This window comes from Ovis aries, chromosome 3 (genome assembly GCF_016772045.2).
Source record: "Ovis aries strain OAR_USU_Benz2616 breed Rambouillet chromosome 3, ARS-UI_Ramb_v3.0, whole genome shotgun sequence".
Classification (NCBI taxonomy): domain Eukaryota; kingdom Metazoa; phylum Chordata; class Mammalia; order Artiodactyla; family Bovidae; genus Ovis; species Ovis aries.
In genome coordinates this window covers 58,797,379-58,824,217 of record NC_056056.1, presented here as the reverse complement: position 1 = coordinate 58,824,217, position 26,839 = coordinate 58,797,379, and the positions used below count along the sequence as shown (strand labels likewise).

Below are 26,839 nucleotides of genomic sequence, written 5' to 3'. Positions count from 1 at the left end.
GGGAAGAGGTGTGTGTGGCTGACTGCCTTGAGCTGGTCTATCACACCACTGCTTGTCTCTGTCCTTCAGCTCTACTTTCTTAGTAGGGGAAGGGACACCCCAACAGAAGCATGGGTGGAATGCTCATGGACCACTTAGGATGGGACAGGCTCAGTTCTAAGAGACATATATTTTTAAAAACATATCTCGGGGTACTCTTTCTACACCCTTCTGATGTCTATATCAGAAGCTTTCTCTATCTCCTTTATACTTTAATAAAATTTTATTACACGAAAGCTCTGAGCGATCAAGCCTAGTCTCTGGCCCCAGATTGAATTCTTCTCCTCTGGAGGCCAAGGATTCTGGCCTCTTTGCATGATTCAGCAACAACCTTTCATCTTGGGGGCTCATCTGGGATTCTTCAGGACAAGATGGGAGCTAACAATTCCAGTCTCACTTATTTGAACTGTATCCTGAAAAACTGGGATAGATTTGATGCCCAGGGCCTAAAGAAGACACACCTGGTCTTCCTATGTGATACTGCGTGGCCATGGTATCCATTGGAGGATGGTGAATGGTGGCTGGTTGGAGACACTGGAGACAACTTACTCCATGCTTATTGAAGCCCCTGGCCCACTTTCTTCCCGATCCGCTTCCGTAATGGGACTGTCTGGATGAGCCCAAAGCTTTTCAACAGGCATTAATGGACTCTGGGAGACGACTCCTGACCCAGCCTCTGAGTCAAGCAAGCCTCTATTTGAGCCAGGAACCGAGCTGTCAAAGTGCCAGGAATTGATTCGTGGGTACATCACACTCGAGTTAAGAGGTGGCACCCTGACTGGAGCTAAGTGACTTCATTTTATGTCTTTACTTTCTATGCTCTGACTTTAGACCTCTCAGGTGGGCCTGATAATCTATCTGAGCCTACTTCTGCTGACTCCAAAAATCTTGAGTCTGCCGTTTGATCTTCAAGACAATGCATTCCTGTCCTGGGCTCACTCCTAAGCAGCATTTCATAATCGGTCTAACTGCTGGGTCTATGGAGCACTCCCCTCTTCATCAATGGAAGGCTTCCCGTGGTGGACATCTCCACTTCAAGGAAAAGACTTTTAGACAACAATCATATGTGATGCCTCTTCTTAAACTGATGACATCTAACAACCCTAAAATGGACTGGTGCAACACTTTGTACTTTAACTATGGACATAACGTGACTTTTAATTTTGATTATACATTGTCTCGGTTTAATGACTATTTCGCTACACATAAGGCAAATAGGTCTAGATCTAATGGTTTTTTCCCTGACGTTTATCAAATATGAGATGAGGTTACATGGTTAACTCCTAAAAAAGGATGTCTAATATCTACTACCCCTATATGCTGGGAACAAACAGAGTCATCCCCAAAAGTTAGCCAACAACTTAATTGCAATGATTGGAAACAATTGGGATTTTTGCCTCAGGAAATATGCAATGTAATCATTCCCGTGTTTTCCAACCCCAGTTCAGGTGCTCCCTTTGTGTGGCCAGGCACTAATTGGGACTGGATATCTCAGTCATGCTGGCTTGCTCCAAATGGAACCTACTGGATATGTGGCTCTTACTGATGGGCATGGCTTCCCCATGGTTGGATAGGGAGATGTACCCTAGGCCTAGCCTTTACTCATGGCTTTATATTTTCAGAGCTTTCAGAAAAGTCTGCTAATTTACCCCCACCTTAAAACTCGGTGGGCAAGGTCCATATTTCACTGGGATGATTATTTGGCTGCAGTGTTTGTTCCCTCTTTGGGAACTACAGATTATGCTATGAGTAGATACTTTGACTAATTTTACTCAACAGGCATTGCAAGATTCTCAAAAAGCTATTTCAGCTCTTAATGCTGAACAAGCACAAATTAGAAAGATGGTTTTACAAAACAGATTTGGCTTTAGATATTTTGACAGCTGCATGAGGAGGAACTTGTGCCATTATTCATACCCAATGCTGTACATATATACCTGATATGAGCACGAATGTTACTATTTTTCTAAACACATGGACAAGATGATTGGGGCTATGGATACTCCTGAAGCCTCAATTGCCTCAATCTGGGGGACATTAACTAGTTCCCCATGGTGGACAACTATCTTAATTACAATAATTCAGATTGTTGTAAAGAAAAATTTAAAAATAAATAAAAAATAAAAATGCATCTCTTATAGTAACACTCCATGGTATGTAGAAATAATGAAACTGAAGCATGGATGAAATAACCAGTCCAAGATCATCTAGCTAATATCAGGACCACTGATATGAAATTAATTTGTGTCAGTGTACATGATCTTAAAAACTACACTGAAGAATTCTCTAGAACTGCACTAATACAGTAGACACCAGCCACATTGGCTATTTTCATTGAAATATAATAGTTAAAAGTTTAGTTCTTCACTCATACTAGATGCATTTCAGGTTCTCAGTTGTCCCATGTTGCTAGTGGCTACCGTACTAGACACCGATAAAACACATTTCCATCATGACAGAGAGGTCTATTAACACTGCTCTAAACAGACTGTCAGAAAGAAAGAAGCTGCACACATTTGTTGGAAACATGGAAATTTAATAGCCTCTGTGGACTGCTATAATAAAAACTCAAGATACACAGTTCTATGTCTCTTGTGCTCGGATCTAAGCAAATTCATTCACTTAATCATTCATTCAATACATATTAACTAAGCACCTACTATTTCCTGGGACCTGTGCTAGGTTCTGGGGATAGAAAGATGAATAAAGGGACAAAGCTCCTGCCCTCCAGAGGCTTACAATCTGATGGAGGAGGCAGACAAGTAAAAAGGTGATATAAGGTCGTGAGGAGAATGTTATGATGGGAGATTCAAGGGTAATATGGCAGACTCAGACAGGCAGCCAGCTGAATCTAAAGCTTTCAGGAAGGGGTTTGCAGAAGGGGTGATTTCCAAAGTGGGTGCTGAAAGATGAACAGGAGTGATAGGTTTTACATATTTTAGACACAATGTTTCAAAACTCAGAGAGGCACAGGAGGACATGGGTCACCCAAGGACCCATGGCTAAATCCCAGATGAAGTAGATACTCAGGAAGTAACTAGACCAGTAGTCAGATGTTCTCCGTGGGGGCAATGGGTGTTGAGGAGGAACAGGTGCAGGAGTGGGGAGAAAGGAAAGAGAAAGAGTTTCCTTTTGGACATGCTGAGTTTGAGGGGCAGATCGTTTGACAGGATATGTGGGGCTCATGTTCAAGAACAAGGTTAGAGGGTACAGACTTAAGGATATCAGCCTCAAAAGTATGAAAGTGTTAGTCACTCAGTAGTGCTGACTCTTTGCAAGTCTGTGAACTTCAGCTTACCAGGCTCCTCTGTCCATAAGATTCTCCAGGCAAGAATACTGGAGTGAGTTGCCATTCCTTTCTCCAGGGGATCTTCCCAACCCAGGGATCGAACTGGGGTCTCCATCATTGCGGGCAGATTCTTTACCATCTGGGCCATCAGGGAAGCCCTGAGGCAGTGAGGAAACAAAGAGCCTGGCTGAGCTCCTGGGGGGAGGTATGCAGCGGGAGATGAGTGACCAGAATGAACAAAACCAGCTCGAAATACCAGCCTGTCAAGGGCAGGAGAGAAATCTCAACAGAGAATCATTACAAGGATGTGGTGCCCAGAAATCAAGGGCTGTGATGCCAACTGAATCAGAGAAGCCAAATAATACAAAGTTCATGTCCCACCATGAGTCGACCTTGGAAAGAGCCATGCTCATTCTGCAGTGGGTTCAGGAAGAAACGGAAAGTGAAGAAAGCTAAATTTCAGTATACAGTAGGTGCAGACAAATACTGTCTGATTCCACTTATACAAGGTACCCAGAACAGTCAAATTCATAGGGCCAGAAAGTACATTGGTAGATGCAGGGTGGGGCAGGGAGGGGAGTTAGTATTTAACGGGGACAGAGCTTCGGTTTAGGAAGGTGAAAAATTTGGGAGATGGACAATGGTGAGACTAGCACAACAATGGGAATGTACTTAGTGCCACTGAAACATACAGTTAAATACGGTTAGAATAGTATGCTTCATATTATGTAACTGTTACCACAATTAAAAAAGCATTTTTTTATAAGAGGGACTTCCCTGGTGGTCCAGTGGCTAAGACTCCATGCTCCCAATGCAGGGGGCCTGAGTTCGATCCCTGGTCAGGGAAATATATCCCATGTGCTCAAGTAAGAGTTTATGTGCCACAACCAAAAAAAAAAAAAAGCCCAATGCAGCCAAAATCAATAAATTTTTTTTTAGAGTTGTTAATAAACATGGGAGACAAAGCCTTTTAGAAAATAGTTAACCGTAAAGATTATGAGTCCCCCACCTGTCAATTAACTGCTTTAAATAAGCCAGAAATGTGAAGAATCCAAGATGAGAGAGAATATAGGGGAAGTGAGTTTCAAAGACCCAGGAGGGGACAGGAGTCCCAGGCACAGGTGGAGAGTTTGGCTTTGGAGGAGAAGGGGGTGTGAGGAGGCGGGGACGGGAAGCACAAGCACAGATGCGACATGTGTGAACCCACGTGGGAAGAGGAAACAGGAAATCCCATCTCCTGGCCCCTCCATGAAGCAGACACTGAGGGCCTGCTGAAAGCAGAGAACTCAAGAACAGGAGTGAAGGCCTGAAATAACCACTGGGCAAAGGGGGAGCCAGTGAGGGGCACAGGAGCACGTCTGGGCTGCACCCCAAGGCCAGCCGAGGTTGGAGAGAAGTCTATGGAGGAACCTGTGATGAAAGGTGCCATTTTCCTGGCTGGGCACAGACCTCCAGGTACAACGGAGGGAAAATAAGACAGCTGAATTAATCTAGGTCAGAACTCTGCTGGAAGAGGGCATGGGCCAAAAGGAAGACAGACACCTAATTTGAGGAAGAGGGGATGGGAAACAGACCAGGAATATTGGGGAATGACCGGCAGTGTGGCAGATGAGAGCGACAAAGAAGGAAAGAGATTTTGAGGAAGGTTTTAGATGAGGGTAAGTCACTTCAGTCATGTCCAACTCTTTGTGGCCTCACGGACTGTAGCCCACCAGGTTCCTCCGTCTGTGAAATTTCCCAGGCAAGACTACCAGAGTGGGTTTCCATTTCCTATTCCAGGGGATCTTCCCAACCCAGGGATCAAACCAGGGTCTCCTGCGTTGGCAGGCCAGTTTTTACCACTAGGGCCACCTAGGAAGACTAGAAGAGGGACGGACCATTTGAACTGGCACAGTTGGCTCCCTGGGAGAGGGCTGGTTCCATCCTTTGCCATGTAGTATGTGGGCTTAGAAGAACTGTCCCTCTCCCAGTGAAAGTTCTAAAGAAGCAGGTGTCCTCAATAAAGAGCCAAGTGCCAGGTACAAGTATCCTGCAAAGAGTTGGCATCTTTGCAGAACTTTTTGGACAAAGATTTTGGCACATTGGCAGGGCTGTTGGGTTCCAAGGGAGGTAGTGGATTGTTCTGAGGATGAAGGGGTGTAAGGATGGAAGAAGTGACTGTTTAGACACAGGTGACAAATAAAGGTCCCAGGGGGATCATGTGACTTCAGGATGTTAGTCAGAGCTCTGGGGTCAAGGGTGGCTCCAAAGGATATAGAACACTTGGTGACACTCCCAAAAAGAGGGTTTTGGTCCAGGATCCCCCAAAACACTAGTGAGAAGTTTGGGCTCCCAGAAGATACAAGAGCACAATTAGGACAACTGTCCCAGGCCAATGGGACAGCTGGATTGGTTGATTCCCAAGACCCTCACTCTTGAGTGAAAAATCAAGAGCAGCTCCCCAGGAGATGAGAGCAAGTTGATCATACCCCAAAGAGGTCCCAACCTAAGTGTGAAGTGTCTCTGGTAAGAAAAGCAGAGAACTCAGAGTATGGACAATGAAAGAAATTAACCCAAAGAAGTCATAATTATTCATAACTAAAAATAGAGATTTCCTGGGCATCACTGATGAAGTCTAAGCTGATATAGACCACCCAGGCACATGTAACCAAATCAAATATCCAATTCTGCTGGACCCATGATTATCAGGTAGGTGGATTTCCAAATTTTTCCCTCAGCTTCACCCTTGAGACTTGGGCCAGAGAAATCTCAGCTAACATCCAACTACTCCCAGAGCATGGGAATCACAGGGCTTGACATAAAGGGTGGAGAAGGGAGCCACTCCCTCTCTGTTCTAAAAGTAGTTTCAGAATAATCCTGGGAACACAGACTTTAAACTGAGGCCTCAAGTGGCTTGAGCAAACCTCCATCTCCTTCTGCATAGTACCCTTATTAAAGAGGTTCTAGTTCTCTGAGTAGGACCCACATGGCCCAAACACAGTCCCTTCCTTCATAACTCCACAGTCACCTGTGGAAACTGGAAACACCCATTCCAGTCAGCAAATCCTGAATATCCCTGAGACACCTGCACAGATAGGTAAGCAAACAACGGAGACTCCAGGTACCTGCAAGTCTCAGCTCAGAGGTCATCTCCTCCATGGACACCCACCCCCACCCCCGACGACAACACACACACCCTAGACACATACCCTCTCTCCATAGAGCTTACCACTGCATTTATTGTCATGCTGTGTCTTGTTTATGTTTCCTCTCCCCAGTTACCTTGGGGACCTCTTTATACCTAAGGTCTAGCACCCAATAAACATTTGTAGGATGAGTTAGACTGGGCTGGGCTGGGATAGAGTTAAACTGAATTGGACTCAGTTGAAGTTAAAGAAAATGACACCAGGGATCACAGAGCAGTACGTTCCCATGGCAACAAAGTTGCCCTTTACCCTGATTTCCTCATCAAGGGTCTCCCCAGAAACCCACCACCTCCAGGATGTCTCCCCAGTCCCCCAGCCACGGCGCCCCTCCCCCACCACGCAGGTCCTCATTGCTTCTTGTGGAACAAAGCTGGCGCCGGCTCGTTGCTGGGCTCGGCCATGACCTGCATGGGTTGGTTGTTCAGGGCGGCCTCGCGCATCTTGTGGTACATGAATTCATTCTGGCGGAACATGCGCAGTTCCATCTCCGTCTGCATCCGCATGGCCTGTGGGACGCGGATACATCAAAAACTGTGATGGCAAAGCCCCAGGACATGTCGGTCTCTGACTTAGGTTGGCCCTCCTGGAGAGGACACACGCACACCCTGCACACACATGCACGCATGTACACTCACACTCATCCACTGGGGGCCGAATGTCCTGACAGTGGGCTCCATTTGTTAGGAAGAGGCAGTCACACGAACCACTGAGAGAGTAGCTTGAGGGACTGTTCTCAGCAGAGATTATTCTTAGGAAGTGCCAGGTGGGGACCTTGGTTTGAACCTTGGCTCCTGCACTGAAGTCCCATCTAACATTGTGGGACTTAATCCCTTCAGCCCTCAAGTTGTTCATACATGAAACGGGTGAGATGCCCTTGTACTTTATAATGTGCCAGGAAGACTACAGCCTGTGACACATAGCAAAACCCTCACCCTCGTAATGTTAATTCAAGAAATATTTATCAAGGGCCATGCTTCGCTGCAGGGCTAAGGTCAGAGCAGTGAATATGGTGACAATGACTTATTTGACAAGCTTAATATACTGACATAAAGTTAGTCTTCTCCTACATTCTATGATGCCAGAGTCTGTCCTCTTTCCCTATACCGCTGCCTGAGGACAGTCTTTTGGACTCTGTTACTTTCAAATAAATCAGTCTTCAAAACACAAAGGAAACCAGTAGCTATGAAGAGCATGCCATTCACATACCAACTCATCAAACCCTTGTGCCAACCCTGTCTTTTTCCTCCATTTCACTGATGAGGAGACTGAGGCCCATACATTCAGTATTAGCAGCCACACAGCTGGAAAGTGGTAAAGCAGGAATTGGATCCCAGCAGTCTGATTCTAAAGCCTGTGCTCTCTGACTCTACTCCATGTAGCAGGTTTTCTAATGTACGTGTTACACACACATGCACACCATTAGGTTTTCTCAGTCCAGACTTGGAGCATCTTAGGGTTCAAGTCTGAGCTCTTAGGGTTCAAGTCTGAGCTTTGCCATCCACTTGCTTTGTGACTAAGGACAGGTTATTCTCCTTCCCTGGGCCTCAGTTTTTTCAGGTATAAAATGAGAGGAAAGACTAAGCATGTCTGAATTCCCTCCTGGTCTAGCAGGCAACTAGGGTCTTTGCAAAAGCAGAATCTAGTACTCAGCTTTCATCTTCAGAGAGCCCAGCCCAGCCCCATGATGCCACTTGCCTCTAAGTCCTTGGTGATGGGATGAGAGGGTCCATGTGTGACCAGGAGGATGGCATAAGCTTTGCAGATCATGCCATGCCCCACCTCAATGTTGCCAGCATGCCAGTTGGTCAGCCCTGCCCGCATGATGGCCATGCCCAGCTGGGCATTGTTGGGGTGGTACAGCTTCCTGTAAGGACATAGCAAGTAATCATAACCCATATTCCCAACCTGCCTTGCATCTGCGCAGCATTTGACAGCTAACAAGGGACCATGGGACCTTCCTGGTGGTCCAGTGGTTAACAATCCTCCTTCCAATGCAGGGGACACAGGTTCAATCTCTCGTCGGGGAATTAAGATCCCACTTCCTGTGGGGCAACTAGAGAGCCTGGGTGCCACAACTAGAGAGAAGCCTTGGCACACTGCAATGAAGACCCAGGGCAGCCAAAATTAAATAAATAAATAAAACAAAGTGACCTCACTGATTAAGTCCATTTGCTTTCCCATCAGCCCTGGGAGGTATCCACCATCAAAGACAGATTGAGGCACACAGAGCCGCAGTCAGATACCAAACACCCACGTGGTGAGGCTGTGAGATGGAGACTCTGACCTGGGCCACTGAGCCAAATCCTCACAGGGAAACGGGGTCAGGATTGTACTTGGAACTTGAGTACTGGGAGCTGGCAGCCTTTAGGAGCACCCAACCTCTCCTTGGGAAAAAGCTAAGAAGTTTAGGGGAAAAAATAATTTGAATGTTCTTCATGGGACAAAGTAGTATTCTTACTTCCCTGGTACCCTCCTTTTGTACCCTCCATGGATTGAAGAGGGTACCCTCCATTCAAAAAAATACAACTTTCTTATGCAAAAGTATTCATTTGTCCAGAAATACAAATTCACACATCAATGTGGACACATACTGCAAGAGATGACATTAGCAGAGGAAAGGCAAGGAAGTTGCCTTTTACAGTTTATAAGCAAGGATGGCCCACACCTCTTTTATTTTCTCTCTTTTTTTCCCTTCTCTCTCTCTGTTTCTTGTTTGCTTGTTTGTTGTTTTTTATCACACTGTGGGGCTTGCAGAATCTTAGTTTCCAAATCAGGGATTGAAATCTCACCCCCTGCAGTAGAAGCACAGAGTCTTAACCACTGGACTATCAGGGAAGTCCCTCTCTTTTTCCTTTTGATAAACTCTAAAGCTGCAAGATTGCCTCTGTTGATTGGTTGATTGGTTGGGGGTGGGGGGAACCTTTCTAGGCACTTAAAAATCAAGCCAGATTTAGCCTTAAGGAAACCAAAGGCAGAAGATGCCACCCAAATAATAAACAACCTGGAGGTGGGAAAGACAAAGGTTGACACACAGATTTCATCTCAAGTATCAGATCTGATTATGTGGACATTATTGCTGGGTACACCATGATAAAGAGGTTCAGTCATAAAGAGGATGGTGATCGATTACTAATGCCTGCTGTGGGTGCCAGAAGGAGGGATATAGTGATATGCCTGCCATCTTCTTGCCATCCCTGAAATAGACACATTTCTGGAGACTACCTGAGCCCCAGGATCGTCACCTACATGTAGCCATCCACCATCCTCCTGGCGTAGTGTGAGGCCTCCTCAAAGGCCTGCAGGTAGGAGAGGACCTCGGAAACAATGCTCAGCAGCCGCAGCGTGTAGATGTTGGTGTCGGCAAACACTGGCTCCTGCTTCTGCAGGCACTCCCGGCATAACTTCACAACCTAGGAGACACAAGCCCTGTCCGTACTCACTGCACCAGAGCACAAGCTTAATTCACATACGGGAGCATCATGATGCCGCTGGACACTCATGCTTCGAAGACTGAGGAAACTGCTAACAGAGATGGGAAAGCACCAGCTTGTGATTTGAAGAGAAAAATGGTTCCCATTTGGCTAAGATGTAGGCATGGAAAGGGTAACAGTGGGACACAGCACTGACACGGCAGGATGAGGAGTTACCATAGAAGTTCGTATGGAGTCTGTTAACAGATGAATGGTACATATATACAAGGGAATTCTACTCAGCCATAAAAAGGAAATGAATTTGAGTCAGTTGTAGTGAGATGGATGACCCTAGAGCCTGTTATACAGAATGATGTAAGTCAGAAAGACAAAAACAAATATTGCATATTAATGCATATATATGGAATCTAGAATATTCGTTAGAAGGACTAATGCTGAAGCTGAAGCTCCGATACTTTGACCACCTGATGCGAAGGGCTGACTCATTGGAAAAGACCCTGACCTTGGGAAAGATTGAGGGTGGGAGGAGAAGGGGATGACAGAGGATGAGATGGTTGGATAGCATCATTGACTCAATGGACACAAGTCTGAACAAACTCTGGGAGGACAGGGAAGTGAAGGACAGGGAAGCCTGGAGTGCTGCAGTCCATGGGGTTGCAAAGAGTCGGACACGACTGAGGGACTGAACTGAACTGAACAACAACAAATGGAATCTAGAAAAACAGTACTGATGAACCTATTCGCAGAGAAGGGATGGAGATACAGACATCTTTCTCTGTGTCCGTACCTCTGCCATATGAGGATGAGGTGAGATGATATGCATGGAAGGTGGCCAGACAAATATGAGCTAAGTTTCCTATCTGCTGTATGTATGTGTACTAGTCAGGAGTTTCCTTAGCAATTGACAGAAACCTAAATAAAACTGGTTAAGAATAATGGAATCACACAATAGTATATTAAAAGGAACTCAGCCATTAAAAGGAACAAAACTGGGTCATTTGTAGATGTGGATGGACCTAGAGCTGTCATACAGAGTGAAATGAAGTAAGTCAAAAAGAGAAAATTAAATATCATATATTAATGCATATATGTGGAATATGAAAAGTGGTATTGATGAACCTATTTTCAGGGAAGGGATGGAGACACAGATATAAAGGATGGACACATAGGGGAAAGAGAGGGAAGGATGAACTGAGAAGGTAGCATTGACATATATACACCATCATGTGTAAAATAGATAAGTAGCGGGAAGCTGCTATATAACACAGGGAGTCCAGCCTGGCACTCCATGGCAACCTAGAAGGGTGGAATGTGTCAGGGAGGGAGGCTCAAGGGGGAAGAGATACATATATAATTATGACTGATTGGCATTGATGTATGTCAGAGACCTCCACAACATTGTAATTATCCTCCAATTAAAAAAGAAATCAGTAGGGAGTTATAAAAGCTATATTCACACATTACTTCCTCTCCCAACAGCATGATGAGAGAGGTGCTGCTAATATCCTCATTTTCCCAGATGAGGAAACAGAAGCACAAAGAGGGTAAGTGCTTTGCTGAAGTTACACAGAGACTGAGTGATGGAGTGAAGATTCAAACCAAACAATGAAGCTTTATCTTAACCATCATGTCCATGATTCTCCATCGTGGCTGTGCTTTGGAATCATCTGGAGAGATTTTTTTTTTTTTTTTACACCTGGAACAAGTAAAATTTCTAGTTCTTAACTATGCTTCAATAAAGCTGGAAAAACATAAAGAGGATACCACATGCTGGAGGATATAGCCCCTTCTCATGAAGTATTGCTTATAAAGCTGTGATTCACCTGAGCCTTTGACAGCATTATAAAACATTTTATTAGGCTAGGAGGATATGTGTGGTATGGTAGGTGATGTAACCAGTAGAATCTAAGCTATGGTTCCATTTCCACACTTCTATGGCTATAAAATGCATCATTTGGACTAGTGATACCAGTGTGCACTCAGGTACCCCTGGGACAAACTCTCTGTAAGTCCCTGGAGAGCTTTTTAAAATCCCAGTGCCTGAGTCCTACCCCAGACCAAAAAAATTAAATATCTAGGGGAGGGACCCTAGCATCTGTAGCTCGTATTTGCCCCCGGGTGGCCCTTATGCACAGTGACATTGGACAGTCATGACCTGCTAGAGGTGTACAGGATGGATTGGCAGAGAGAGGGTCCAGGAGACTGACTAGAAGGAGGCCACACTGGTCCTGGTGAGGAAGAAGATGGGCTCAATCCCAAGGGACTTGGAGGCAGGCTTTCCTGACTAACTCACGTGTAGACATAGCTTCAGGGATGCCCTACAAAGTCAGATGGTTTCTAGATTTTAGTGGTTCATAGCTCTCTTCTTTTTCCCTTGCTAATCTCATGGAAGAAACGTCACACAATTCTTTCCATTTCTAATGAGTGGAAATTCGTTTTCTCTGAGATTCTCCCAGAGGCCCCTGGGGCAACTGGGTGGGTAGAGGGGAGTGATGGAGTGTGAGCTAACAAACAATCCATCCTGAAAACAATCATGAGCTCATAGGCAGTGTCCAGCCCTACATCTGGCCCTGCCCAGCTTGAGCACAGAAGACGACAAATGAGGAAGAAGAGGGGACAGAGGAATGGAACCAGGAGCTGAAGCTCTTACCTCAAACCTCTAGATTTTCTATATTGTACAGTAACACTTTGTTTGTGGGACTCTCCCTGAGACTTGACAGACTCCTGGGAGGCAAGCAGCATGTCCTGTGTTGGTCACCTCAATAAGGGCTCAAAAATGGGCAGTGAATGAGTGAGGAAAGAAGAATGAAGACAACGGAAAAGCTGACAGAAATGAACAGAAATGAATCTCCCACACTGCCACACCCTGCTAAGTCACTTCAGTTGTGTCCAACTCTGCAACCCCATAGACGGCAGCCCACCAGGCTCCCCCATCCCTGGGATTCTCCAGGCAAGAACACTGGAGTGGGTTGCCATTTCCTTCTCAGTGCATGAAAGTGAAAAGTGAAAGTGAAGTCGCTCAGTTGTGTCCAAGTCTTTGTGACCCCATGGACTGCAGCCTACCAGGCTCCTCCATCCATGGGATTTTCCAGGCAAGAGTACTGGAGTGGGGTGCCATTGCCTTCTCTTAGTGGCATCCAAACCCAGCCACACAAGTTGTTTAAAGAGCTTGGAGGGGAAAAAAAAAAATACTGTGATGATCCCTGTGTTCTGTTGCAGACTGGGTGAATCACATCTCAGAGGGTGAGACACAGGAATCTGTATTTCCAACAAACTGCCTGAGTGAATTCAGTGCAAGTAAGTGCTCTGCAGGTCAGTGCTGGTGGTGGGTCTCAACTTTAGGTGAACATTGAAATCACGTGGGAGCTTTAAAAATCTTGATGTCTGGGTTCCACTCCAAGAGATTCTGGAAGGACTGTCCTGAGCATCAGTATTTTTCAGTGATTCTAGTGTAGAGCTTGGCTCTAGTGTAGAGCCAGGGTTGAATGCACAGTTAGAAGAGCCCGGAAACTGTAGGCAGGACACACGTTCAGTTACCAGAAAGCAAGCCATCCACTGCCATTTCCATTCCTCCGTCCCTGATGCCAACCTAAAATATTATAGACCATCCCCCAAACCCCAGGGACATTTGTCAGGCTGCCTGTGCTTTCCTCAAACTCTAAAAGAGGCTGCATGGCTTAAGGGCAAGAAGAGTCATGGTCTCAATCATGGGACATCTTCCAGAAAAAAATCCTGCTTGGTAGCCTCCCCATCTTGACTGCCCCCCCACCATTTCCCTCCTTTACTAGAGAACCCTTCTGCCCTCTTCCCCACCCCTATCCCCTATAAAAATGAATTTTTACCTCGTGGTACAAACCCTCAGAGCGAGCCTTGTCGATTTTTTCCAGTGTATCCTTGGAGAATTGTATCATCTCCTTCACCACCTCCTGAGAGGGCTGGGAAAGGGAGGGACACTGAGTTGGAGGCCCCTTCGTGAGACAACCCACCACATCTCTGAACAGCCAACATTTTTTTTAATTGGAGTATAACTGCTTTACAATGTTGTGTTAGCTTCTGCTGTTCACCGAAGTGAATCAGCCATAAGTGTACACATATCCGCCTTCCTCTGGGACCTCCCTCGCACCCACCCCCCCATCCCAGAGAACCGAAGTGAACTCCCTGTGCTCTAGAGGAGGCTTCCACTGGTTCTCTTTTTATGCATGGCAGAGTATACATGTCAATCTCCCAATTTGTCCCACCCTCCCATTCCCCCCAACCATGTCTACATATTAGTTCTCTATGTCAGCATCTCTTTCCTGCCCTGCAAATAGGTTCAGTTGCTCTTGTTGACATTTAGTAGTAGTACAAGATTAATGCCTTCCTCCTTGTGAAAGCTTCATTTCTGTAAATGCTGCTCAGGATCCGTATAGTTTTTCCAACTCCCTCATTACGCTTCTGATGCACATTGCATTTTCCATTGACCAAGTCCCAGAGCCTTGCTGCTGGGTCACATTCCCCAGCCCAGCTCATGCCTGGGTTTATAGACCCCAATGAAGAATCTGACATTAATCCCTGTTGTGTTTTCCCTGGCATTTTGGATTCTTACTGTATTCTATCACTCAAAATGTTTGCCATTCTTCCTCTTGACTTCAAATCAACCACATATTCTATAGGTATGACCTTGAATTTTTGTTTTCACCCAAATACTGGCCAGCACAGGTCTGAGGACAGAGGCTGAGGGTTTGACAAAAAAAAAAAAAAAAAAAAATCCTACTCCAGTTTGCCACTGAAACTCATTAAACAGGGCCCTGTGGCTATGGGCTGTCAACCCTTTCATGTGTCTCTGCATCCAGCTCATACTTCCTAGGATGATCAAAAGGACATCATGGAACATCCTTGGTGATCTGGTGGTTAAGAATCCACCTTACAAAGCAGGGACACAGGTTCGATCCCTGGTCAGGGAAATAAGATCCCACATGCCCAGGAGCAACCAAATCTGCATGATGCAACTAGTGAGACACAAGTGCCACAACTATAGTCAGTGCACTGCAACAAAAGGCCCAGTGTGCCTCAGTGAAGACCTGACACCACAAAGTAAATGAATGCATGATTTTAAAAAAACGGCTTTCATGAAGAACTTGTTAGCTGTGAAATCTAGACCAATTAGGCTTCCTGTGTTTGCCTAAGCAGTCTAGCAATCTTGAAAAACAAAAATGAGGTTTTGATATTAGAGGTTTTAATATTGGAATATTTGATATTTGATGTAATTAAGAAACCAGTTCCCATGAAAGCATAATTTTGAAGAAAAAGTGCCAGATTTCCCAAAGACCAAAGAAAGAGTTTGCCTGCAATGCTTACCAATATCAGAAGCTCTTTTCTGGGGAAAAAAAATAGTTTTTTGCGTAGGCAAATCTGATATAATTTTTTGCAAAATAAAAATATCTTTATTATTTATTCTGACTGTAAAATTAATATATGCAAACTGTAAAAAAAATAAATAAAACATATGAAAAAATATGGAGAAAAAAAGCGGAAATCTCCAAACTCACCCAAAGATGGACATAGTATGTTGAGGAGTATTTTCTAATACATATACACAGGAATAATATTTTAAATATTTAACAACTAGTATAGGGAAAGCACTGATAGATCAAAGGCACAGACACATCAATAGTATGTGTATGTGACCATATCAGCTTACACTGGCTGAACTTTGGTCCTGCATGTTCACACATGCATGAGTGTGTCTACGTCAATAGCATCATATTCTTCTAACTGGTATAGTAACATATTTCTCTCTATTGCCTGTTTTTTTTTCACTCATTATGGTCAAAGCTATGGTTTTTCCAGTAGACATGTATGGATGTTAGAGTTGGACCATAAAGAAGGCTGAATGCCGAAGAATTGATGCTTTTGAACTATGGTGCTGAAGCACACTCTTGAGAGTCCCTTGGAGTGCAAGGAGATCAACCAGTCAATCCTAAAGGAAATCAGTCCTGAATATTCATTGGTAGGACTGATGCCGAAACTGAAGCTCCAGTACTTTGGCCATCTGATGCAGAGAGCCGACTCATTGGAAAAGACCCTGGTGCTGGGAAATATTGAAGCAAAAGGAGAAGCAGGTGGCAGAGGATGAGATGGTTAGATAGCATTATTGACTCCATTGGCAGGAATCTGAGCAAACTCAGGGAGACAGTGAAGGACAGGGGGTCCTGGAAAGCTGCAGTCCATGGGTTTGCACAGAGTTGGACACGACTTAGTGACTGAACAGTAGATATTTTCCCATATAAATATGAAAGCAAAGCTGCCAAGCATTTTAAAGAACTTCACAGATATTATCCTGCTGCCCACATGAAGAGCTCATTCATTCTGTGTTCTAAGCATAACAGTCTGGAGGGAAAGGAGCATGAGACCAATTTTCTAAGGAAAATGGTCTATCCCAGGCAAAAAAAAGCCCGTAACTGCTTTCTAAAATAAAACCAAACACCGATATTGCCTTTTTAATTACTAGAATTTTCTACTGTATGAAGCTAGACTAATTTATTTAATCAGATCTCCAAGTATCCAATTTTTTTTTTTAACCATAAGGAATTGGGGTCAACAACTCTGTTTAGATTTTCTGCTTAAATTGTTTTGTGGAGTCACCTTCCCTAAACTATCAAAAACTAAGAGAATGGGCATCCGTTCCCTTAAAAACAACCCTCCTCCATAAATGGAGATCAGGGTCTTCTCTCAGGCGCCCAGCTGCCTTGAGCCAGCTCTGCTGTGTTCACCTTGCAGTAGGAGAGCTGCCAACCAAGAAAAGCTTGCTTCAACATCAGGATCACTTAAAGAAGTGGGATTATGTTTCTTTTTCTCCCCTCCCCTCCACTTATTTTGACTCCTGCAGAATTCTTCATTATCCCTACAATTCTAACTACCTTCATTTCCATATCCTTCTGTACCTGAAAAGTGAAAATGTCAGTCATTTGGTCATGACTGACTCTTTGTGACTCCATAGACTGTAGTAGTTTGCCAGGCTCCTCTGTCCATGGAATGCTCCAGGCAAGAATATTGGAGGGGGTTGCCATTCTTTTCTCCAAGGGATCTTCCCAACCCAGGGATAGAACTCAGGCCTGCTGCATTGCAGGAAGATTGTTTATTGTCTGAGCTACCAGGGAAGCCTGGGCTTCCCCACAATTCTGTGTTTGTTTCTGTACTTGCCTCACAGCCTGACAGTTGATGCATACGTCAGTGCTCTGCCTTCCACTGGGTCTCACTCCTGGTTTAACCTTCAGCTTGACCTTTGATTTGGCTGAGATTTCTGGCTGCCTTCCTGCTTGACGACCCAAATGTTGACTTCCCACCTGAGTGCTACTCAGCCCCGTTAGTTAACTGGTCATGTCTTGGTCCCAGACCACATCATTTCAGCGTGTGTCTGCTTCCTTACGGAGAAGGCAATGGCGACCCACTCCAGTGCTCTTGCCTGGAAAATCCCATGGACGGAGGAGCCTGGTAGGCTGCAGTCCATGGGGTCGCTAAGAGTCGGACACGACTGAGTGACTTCACTTTCAGTTTTCACTTTCCACTTTCCTACATCGGAGAAGAAAATGGCAACCCACTCCAGTGTTCTTGCCTGGAGAATCCCAGGGATGGGAGAGCCTGGTGGGCTGCCATCTATGGGGTCACACAGAGAAGCGACTTAGCAGCAGCAGCTGCTTCCCTAAGCCCATTTGAATCAACTTTAGTGAGAGGAGTCCAGGTCTTGCCTAGTGTGCAGAGTCCTGTAAGTAGGGTCCAGAGGTGTATCGTATCATCCATCCATCAAACCTACATCTTCAGTTTCACCTATCATTTGTTGCCCAAGTGTTGGCTCATAAAATCCCATCTAGTTGATGACTACTAGTCTCCAAGTTACTGTAAGTTCCATCATATTCAAAATTCTTAGTGAATCTTCTCAAGTAATCAATAACTTGCAGGATAGGCTCAGAGAATACCAAGCTGTTAGATGTTAAGAAAAATGGTACTGATGAACCTATCTGCAGGGCAGGAATAGAGATGCAGACACAGAGAACAGACCTTGGACACAGAGGGGGCAAGACAGGGTGGCACGAATGGAGAGAGTAGCAATGAAATATATATATTACCATATGGAAAATAGGTAGCTAATGGGAAGTTGCTGTATAGTACAGGGAGGTCAACACGGTGCTCTGTGACAACTTAGAGGGGTGGGATGGGGAGATGAGGGGAGATTCAAGAGGGAGGGACATCTGCATACTTATGGCTGATTCACATTGTTGTATGGCAGAAGCCATCGTAATGTCGTAAAGCAATTATCCTCCAATTAAAAACAAATTAAAAAAATAAAGTGCATCTCATAGAAAGAATTTTTTTTTAATCTTCTTCAATTTGATGCTGTAAGAAAAAGTGCTACTTAAGCTCTTGAAGGGAGTTAAATTTTTTCAAGGAGGCAACTGCCAAGGTTCTCAAAACAACCTGGCTGAAAGGTTGTTAACTGACCCATGCAACATGTGATAAAGCTATTCTGAGAAGGGAAATGGGCTGTTCCACTTGGCTCTCTTTTCAGAGTAAAGGCAGGAAAACTTGATCTGATTTAAGGAACTCCACAGAGAGAGGTTCCACTCTCCTGGAGCACCAAGATTAATAGAAAATAGGGAGGAAGAGAAAGGAGTCAGAGAAGAAGAGGGAGGAGCTAGTGGTGAAGGGGGTCGGGGGGTGGGCACCAGAGGAGGAACCAAAAGAAGAGGAGGGGAGGGAAAGAGGGACAGTGGCTCCCCAAACTTGAAAAACTGAAATATTCCTATTGTGAAAACCATAGGTGAAGGCTGGAGACAGAGGAAAAAAATAAAAAATTTAAAAAACAGCAGCTTAAACAAGGAGGGTACAAAGCTACAACTGAGGGAAATTGGTGTTATTTTCTATTTTAAAAATATTTGGTTTTTATTTTTATCCAGCTCTATGTGTATATAATACATTATATATATATAACATATATATATATATATATATATATATATATATATATATATATATAAAAATGAGTCAGAAACTATTTGATGCCAGCTGAAGGTTTGAAGTTGAGTCACAAAGGCTGGTGTACAGAGAGGAGCTTATCAGGCTGTGATAAAGCATATTTAAATAAATAAAAGCAATTGTGATGACATCATAGAAAAGCCTGAAGGAACTGTTAATAAGATAGTCCAATGCCCTACTTCACAGATGAGGAAACTGAAACCCACAAGGAAGAACCTTGCCCAAGCTTAGACATTCAGGGTCACAGCCAGAATGAGAACACAGGCCTCCTAATTTTTTTCTCCAGTGTCCTTTCCACTACAATATTGGGGGGTCGGGGGGAGTGAAAGTGTTAGTCACTCAGTAGTGTCTGACTCTGTGACCCCATGGACTGCAGCCTGCCAGGCTCCTCTGTCCACAGAATTCTCCAGGCAAGAGTACTGGAGTGGGGTGCCATTGCCTTCTCCGTTATATGAGCATAGATGCGTCCTTTCAGGATAAGTAAATGGGAAATAAATTAATTAGTACTAAGGAACTCAAAGAGGCTTCCCAGGTGACACTAGTGGTAAAGAGTCAGCCTGCCAATACAGAAGACATAAAGAGACACAGGTTTGATCCTTGGGTCGTGGAGACTCCCTAAAGGAGGGCATGGCAACCTACTCCAGTATTCTTGCCTGGGAAATCCCATGGACAGTGGAGCCTGGCAGGCTACAGTTCACAGGGTCACAAAGAGTCAGACACAACTGAAGCAACTTAGCACACATGCAAGAACGCAAAATAAATTAGATAAGAAACAGATATTCCATGACATAATAAGTAATTTAGTTTCTTATCTAATTTATTTTGAGTTCATTTGTACTAAATTTATAATTAAACTAATACCTTAACTTGGTTTCTATAAAAAGAAACTTCAAAAGATTCAAAGAAATAACTACAGTTATTTCATTTAATTTCTGAAGGGAGAAAAGATCTTGCGTCTTAAAAATTAGGTAGTGGTAGAAGTAAGTTATGAAAAAATTACTCAGGTCCAGGCAGCAGGTGGGAAGGCTGGCTGGCTTGCAGATAAGATACACATTAACCTGCAGGTTCTAGAAGGTCAGGGTAAGGGTGGGCACAGTAGCTTATTCCTTTCTGTTCCTCCTGTGGTACTGAGCTCAGTGCCCCACACATACAAGCCAAAACACGTTACCTGGAATACAGAACCTTTGATTCTGTGAAAATGGGGTTGTTCCTATAAAGAACACATTCCTGGGATTTATCCCTGGTGGTGCAGTGGATAAGAGTTTGCCTGCCAATGTAGGGGACATGGGTTCAGTCCCTGGTCTTGGAAGATTCCACATGTCACTGAGCAACTAAGCCTGTGCACCACAACTACTGAGTCTTCGTGCTGCAACTACTGACACCCGAGTGCTCTAGAGCCAGTGCACTGCAACGAAGAATAGCCCCCACTCACTGCAACTCAACGAGAGAAAGCCCACATGCAGCAATGAAGACCCAGCATAATCAAAAATAAATTAATAAGTAAACAATTTTTTAAAAAGAACACATTCCTGAGTGTTTCGTATCCTGCCTGTGTCAGGACTGACTTCTGCTTGTACACACATGGGTAACGTGTGTCTGTGTGAGTGCATGTGTCACCTCTAATTTTAAGAATTAAATAAATTTAATTTTAATTTGCATACAGTGTTACATTCCCCTCCCAAATTCAATCCATATGTTTCAGTTCTAACCCCTAGTACCTCAAAACATGACCTTTTTTAGAAATAGGGTCCGTGCAGGTGTAATTAACTAAGATGGGGTCATACTTAATTAAGGGTGGCCCCTTCATCCAGTGGTACTGGTGTTCTCATAAACAGAATGCCAGGTAAAGAGAAAGATACATGCATGAGGGGAAGACCATGGAAAGAGGCCCAGGGCCATCTACTATCTAAGGAAAGAGGCCTAGAGCAGATACTCCTTTCATAGCCCTCAATAGGAACCAGTCCAGCCAAGACCTCAATTTCAAATTGTAGTCTCCAGAACTGGGAAACAATACATTTCTATTGTAAGTCACCCTGTATGGGGTCCTGGGTGTTATGGCAGCCCTAGGAAACAAACTCATATGTCAATGTTTGGCCCCTTAACTCTTTTCCCTTAAGAAAGAGAGCTCAGACTTCCCTGGTGGCACAGTGGATAAGAATCCACCTGCCAATGCAGGGGACACGGGTTTGATCCCTGGTCCGAGAAGATTCCACATGCCACACAGCAGCTAAAGCCCATGTGCCACAACTACTAAGCCTGCACTCTAGAGTGCACAAGCCACAACTACCGAGCCTGTGTGCCACAACCAGAGAAGCATCTACAGCATGTGCTCTGAAACGAGAGAAGCCACCACGACGAGAAGCCTGAGCACTGCAACGAAGGGTTGCCCTGCTTACCACAGCTAGAGAATGCCTGTGCGCTGCAAGGAAGACCCAGCCCAACCAAACATAAATAAAGAAATGCTTCTAAAAAAAGGGATAGAGCTCAGCTAATCACAGCAGCTAAGATGCAGAAACAACCTAAATGTCCTTCAACAGACGAATGAATAAAGAAGATGTGGTGCCTATATACAATGAAATATTACTCAGAGATTTTAAAAGCCATGTGCCGCTCCATGGATGGACCTAGAGATTATCATACTAAAGTGAAGTAGGCCAGAAAGAGAAAGACAAACACTATATGGTACCTCTTACATGTGGAATCTAAAATATGAGATGAATGAACTTGTCTACAAAATAGAAACAGACTCACAGACACAGAGAAGAGAGTTATGGTTGCCAAGGGGGCAGGGAGGGAAGGATTGGGAGTTTGAGGCTGGCAGATGCAAACTATTGTTTATAGAATGAATAAACAACAAAGTCCTCCTACATAGCACAGGAAACTATATTCAGTATCCCATGATAAACCATAATGGGAAAAAACAGGAAAAAGAATTATGTGTGTGTGTGTGTAGGCTTCCCAGGTGGCACTAGCGGTAAAGAACCTGCCTGCCAGTCCAGGAGACATAAGAGACACAGGATCTCAGGAAGATCCCCTAGAGGAGAGCATGGCAACCCACTCCAGTACTCTTGCCTGGAAAGTGCTATGGACAGAGAAGTTTGGCAGGCAGCAGTCCAGAGGGTCACACAGAGTTGGACACGACTGAAGCGACTTAGCATGTACACACACATGTATAACTGAATCATTTTGCTGTATACCAGAGACTAACACAACACTGTAAATCAATTATACTTCAATTAAAAAATAATAAATGAAAAAAAAAGAAATAGAGCTCCTTTCATATTTGTACATAAAGATATACCTCATGAGTTTTAGTGACTTTGAAGTATTGCCTTAACTTAAATATTTCCCTATTGGTGGTTATTTAGATATCATGCAATATTTTGTTGTTCCCAACAATGCCACAGTGTCCTATCTCTTTACACATATACCCATGCATGTATGCAAGTATATCTGCAGGGTAATTCTTAGAACAGCTTGGTCAAAGGGTAAAAAAATATTACCTATTAAAAATGAAAATAAGTTAGTGGCAAAAAAAAAAATTGTCTAGAATAGCCTGGGGATGAGAGAAATGAGTGGGGGAGAGTAGCACTGATGCCATAAGTAATTGAGTGGGTCCCACCCTCTGAACCTAGAAGTCAGTTTTGTTTGTAGCCTTTGCTCTAACCAGAGACAAGTGTCTGCCAGCACACAGGGTGCAGCGTATGTGTGCGTGCAGTCACTTCAGTCGTGTCCGACTCTTTGCGACCCTATGGACTATGGTCCCCCAGGCTCCTCTGTCCAGGGGGTTCTCCAGGCAAGAATACTGGAGTGGGCTGCCATGCTCTCCTCCAACCCAGGGATCAAACCCGAGTCCCTTATGTCTCCTGCTTTGGCAGGTGCATTTGTTACACTAGTGCAACCTGGGAAGCCCAATAGAATACAGAAGTTAAGTTAATTCACAAGTATACTTGTGTCTTCAAATGCACTGATGGACTGTGCATTATACAGAAATACTGAGTTAGTTTCTCCAAGGAGTCTGGCACCCAGTTAAAAACCTATATGTGCTTTTTCAAATCTGACTATAAGCTGTACCTGGCAGGCCACACAGGTAGGAGGGAAAGCTGCCCTCCCCACAAAAGACTTGGTGCAAGGCCAGTGCACCGCAGTCTCTGAAGGGAGGTGCAGCCAAGGGCTCGGGCCCATCCTGGCAGGTCACACTCTTCACATATGGGCATTCCTGACCCAGGTGCCTTCATTCTTAAGTCTCTCTCTCTCTCTTTTTAATTGAAGTACAGTTGATTAACTGAGGTCTTGAGGTCTTCTTCAGGAGCCTCTACTGAGGCCTGCTTATTGTAAAAGTGGAGTTGGGGGAGATTTTCTTTTCTTTTTTAGTATTTTCTTGGCTGCACAACATAGCATGTAGGATCTTAGCTCCCAGACTGAGGATGGAACCCATACCCCATGCATTGGAAGCATGGAGTCTTAACCACAGGACCACAAGGGAAGTCTTTGGGGGATTTTAAGACATGCTTCCTCATTCTGACTCCGTATCCAGGACTTTTCCACTCCTAACTCTTCCCGCACCTCCCAGCCCCTCACTCACATGCCTCAGGGTCCATAAAACTGCAGAGCCTTCAGTTCTGTGTCCCTCAGCAATGAGCCAACCCTCACATCTGTGCTGATCGACCTGACCCTCCACCTGCATGCCTTCCCATGGTGGGGGGGGGGGGTGGGAATGGACTGGGGGAATCGGTGCCCACTATAGTCTCAGCCTCATGCTTTAACATTATAGGAAGCTATAAAAGGCTTGCTGCTTTAATTGGCTCTTCTGACACCTAGCAGCCTAGCTCTTCCAATTCAGCAAGCCCCTGACCTCCTCATTGATAAGACTTTCCATGCTCAGTGGTCTCACCATTGATGAGGAAAGAGCTACTCAGGAGGTAAACGTTTTAGCTAATCTCAATATCACCTAGTCTGCACATTGCCCATGTCCATAAGACTAGGAACATATTTGTGATAATCTGACAACAAATCTCTTTGCCCATCTGGTCTCTCTATGAGAAACTCTCTGCATCACTTAATGTGCAAGGGGCCAAGAAGAACTTAAATTTACTAAGTTTCTACTCTCTATGCCATTTCTTTTACATAGATCATCCTGTTTAATCCTCATAACAGCCCCTCACAGTGGATGTCATATTCCTATTTTACAACTGAGAAAACAGAGTTACTTCCCCAGACTCAAAAACTTGGAAAGCAGTGGCACCAAGACACCAGCTAGGACCCATCTGTGATGCTCTGTCCACCAATCAGCAAGGCAAGGGCATCTTAGTTAGCTGGGGAATCCACCCTTGTCCAGCTCTTGAGGAAGATGCTCAAAAGCACCCCAGTAGTGGGGCTGCATGTACCTTCGGGTCGTCTTTCACCCCCAGGAAGAGGTCATCCTTCAGCCCCTTCTGGCAATGCTCACATGTGCAGTCAAAGTAGTACTGTCTCTTCAGCTGCTTCTTGCGTTCTTCACTGATGTTAAGGAAGTCGATATAGGACACCGTCAGCTCCTCTCCTTCTGAGATTTTGCCCAGGGCTCGGAGCTCAATTCTGGACCAAGGTAAAGGAGAAGAGTCAATCAAATCCAGGGTGGGATATATGCTCTTCAAGGTTTCAAGGAGTTGAACCTCAAGGACAACTTCCACTAACAGTCTGAGAAAACATTCCTCCAAAAGGGGGAATTGTGACATAAAGGACAGTTTTCTGAATAGGTCTGTTCTGCTTGTCATAACAAACAAATCTGCTCCATTCAGTCTGTTGCTCTGAAATCAGCTCAAATAGACTCCCAGTAGAGAGCTGGGCTTGGTCATAAAAGCATATGAAGCTTCCATGTCTGCAATTATCCCTGTGCATTTAGCCACTGATTGTAACAAAGGAAGGGAGAAATAATAAGGTACAAACTTCAAACAAGAGAAGACTTAATAGTCATGTCTGGTTAGCCAGGAATTGCTTCTCTCAGAAACATGCATATTCAGTTACCCACAATCTTAGCCCATTTTGTGTCTAATTATAAGCCCTGGCCTATCTAAACTTTTGGTCCAATGGTTCAGGCCAACATTAAATGGGGAGAGTTATGCTTGGAGATCTCTGAAGGCAACTAAAGGCTGGTTCTTTAGTAGCCCACTGCGTTTTTCACTTTTTTGTTTACTTGGAGACATGGATTTGGGGTTGAAGGGGGATTAGAGAAAGCAGATGACATTTCAACCACCTTCCAGCCTAGACCTGAGCCTCCAGTTACCTACAGCACTACACACCTCACCAGGTAATAGAGACAGAATGTGCTGAAGACAAAAGGCCGCTGCACAACTGACACCCAGCTAAGCCAAACCAGCAGAGACCAGCCCGTGGGCCTCTCAGCCATGCATCTTCTACCCACAAGGCCAGAAGCTATAGAAAGAGTAGTAAGCCCAGCAAACTGTGCTTCTGTATCTAAGCTGTGCTCCTGTAGCTCCCCAAGATCCTGGCACCTTCCTTCCCAGAGAGAACCCATCACCTAGAGAGTGAGTGGCAGAATGCGGAGGGCTAGGAAAGCATCTGCAGAGAGGTCCACGGTCATTCCCTTCACCTCCCAGAGAGGCTGAGTCAGATGCCATGTGAAAGGCAGGGGATGGTCTCAGTCAGAGGCAACCCCTGTCACATGTTCTGAGGTGACAGCCCAGCAAGGAACAGCTGAATCACAGGGATGCGTGTGTCCAGGTATCTGAGGTGACCCCTTCTCTCACAGCGGGGTACACTGCCATGCCCAATAAATGTGACCATACACACACACACACACACACACACACACACACACACACACACACACAACTTATATGGAGACCGGCAAAACTGTCATCTTTAGTCCCTTGTTCCCTTTCATCTCCACCCTAATTTTTGACTGTTACTGAAGGAACGAAAAGCAAAAGGAGAGAAGGGCAAGATGACCTACTCACACAGCTCTGCTTAGAATCCTAATATATCCCAGCTACAGGGCATTGACCTCCTCATTTCACAGATGAGGATGCTGATACCCAGAGAGGTGAAGTAACTTCCCTGAAGGTCCCACAGCACTTTGGCAATGGGGCCAAGATTTTGAACTCAAGAGCTTTATTATATCACACTGGCCATTAATTCATATTTGGCCCAGAAGCCATAAAGAGAATACATGAATAAATACTTACCAAAAACATCACAATTACAGATACCATTTTTAGAACTAGTCTGAGTGAGAAATTGGAGGTCATGAACAAACACAGAGTCCTTTAGTAGGTCAGTAATATCAACAGTCCTCATTTCATGGTAAACAGGGTTTAGAGGAATCATGTGTATTTTTCTAAGAAGACGTGGCCCAGAAGGGACTGGCATACTTTGGAGTTGGAGGAGAGAAAGAAATGAGGAGTAAAAGAGAAGGAAGAAAGGGAGCAAAAGCAAGCACAGCACAGAAGGTAGTGGTGGGTGAGGAACAAGATGATTAACACAGATGCATTAAACATACAGCATTCAGCAAAGATGAGATTTGGGGGAGCAGACAGGCATTACAGATAGCAACCAAGGGGTCTCAGGAAGGGGCAGTCCCAGCAAATCAGGCATGTGAGGGAGATGGGTCAGAGGAACAGGGAGGTTTTCAAAGACTGACCCACCTCATCTGGGTATGAAACATGGATTTCACTGCCTCATGACTGAAAAACAAAACAGACACCCAAGTGGAAATCATTACCATCGGCTCATCCTGTACAGCTAGCAATAGTGCACAGCATTCCAGGTTATGCCGTCAAAGCTTTGGCCAGCACAACCACCTCTCTCCCAACCCCTTCCAGCTGAGCTCCCTTGCCAAGATATAGCCTGGTATAATGGAAAGTACATTTGATATGGAATGA

General features: G+C 44.7%; 1 protein-coding gene across 2 annotated transcripts in view; it reads right to left on the bottom strand.

Moving 5' to 3' along the window:
• Positions 1-2,554: 2,554 nt before the first annotated feature.
• The window catches only part of SMYD1 (SET and MYND domain containing 1), a 46,172-nt gene continuing 21,887 nt past the window's right edge, over positions 2,555-26,839 (bottom strand). Inside the window, exons 5-10 of one of the 2 annotated variants that reach the window (XM_004005897.6) lie at positions 26,603-26,641; positions 24,344-24,533; positions 13,787-13,879; positions 9,760-9,923; positions 8,209-8,377; positions 2,555-7,019 (exon numbers count right to left, since the gene is read on the bottom strand). In XM_004005897.6, the coding sequence (XP_004005946.1) occupies positions 6,861-7,019; positions 8,209-8,377; positions 9,760-9,923; positions 13,787-13,879; positions 24,344-24,533; positions 26,603-26,641 (814 nt within the window). In that variant the 3' untranslated portion in view covers positions 2,555-6,860. The remainder of the gene's footprint in view (positions 7,020-8,208; positions 8,378-9,759; positions 9,924-13,786; positions 13,880-24,343; positions 24,534-26,602; positions 26,642-26,839) is intronic. The other variant, XM_012169765.5, reaches the window with a different exon arrangement.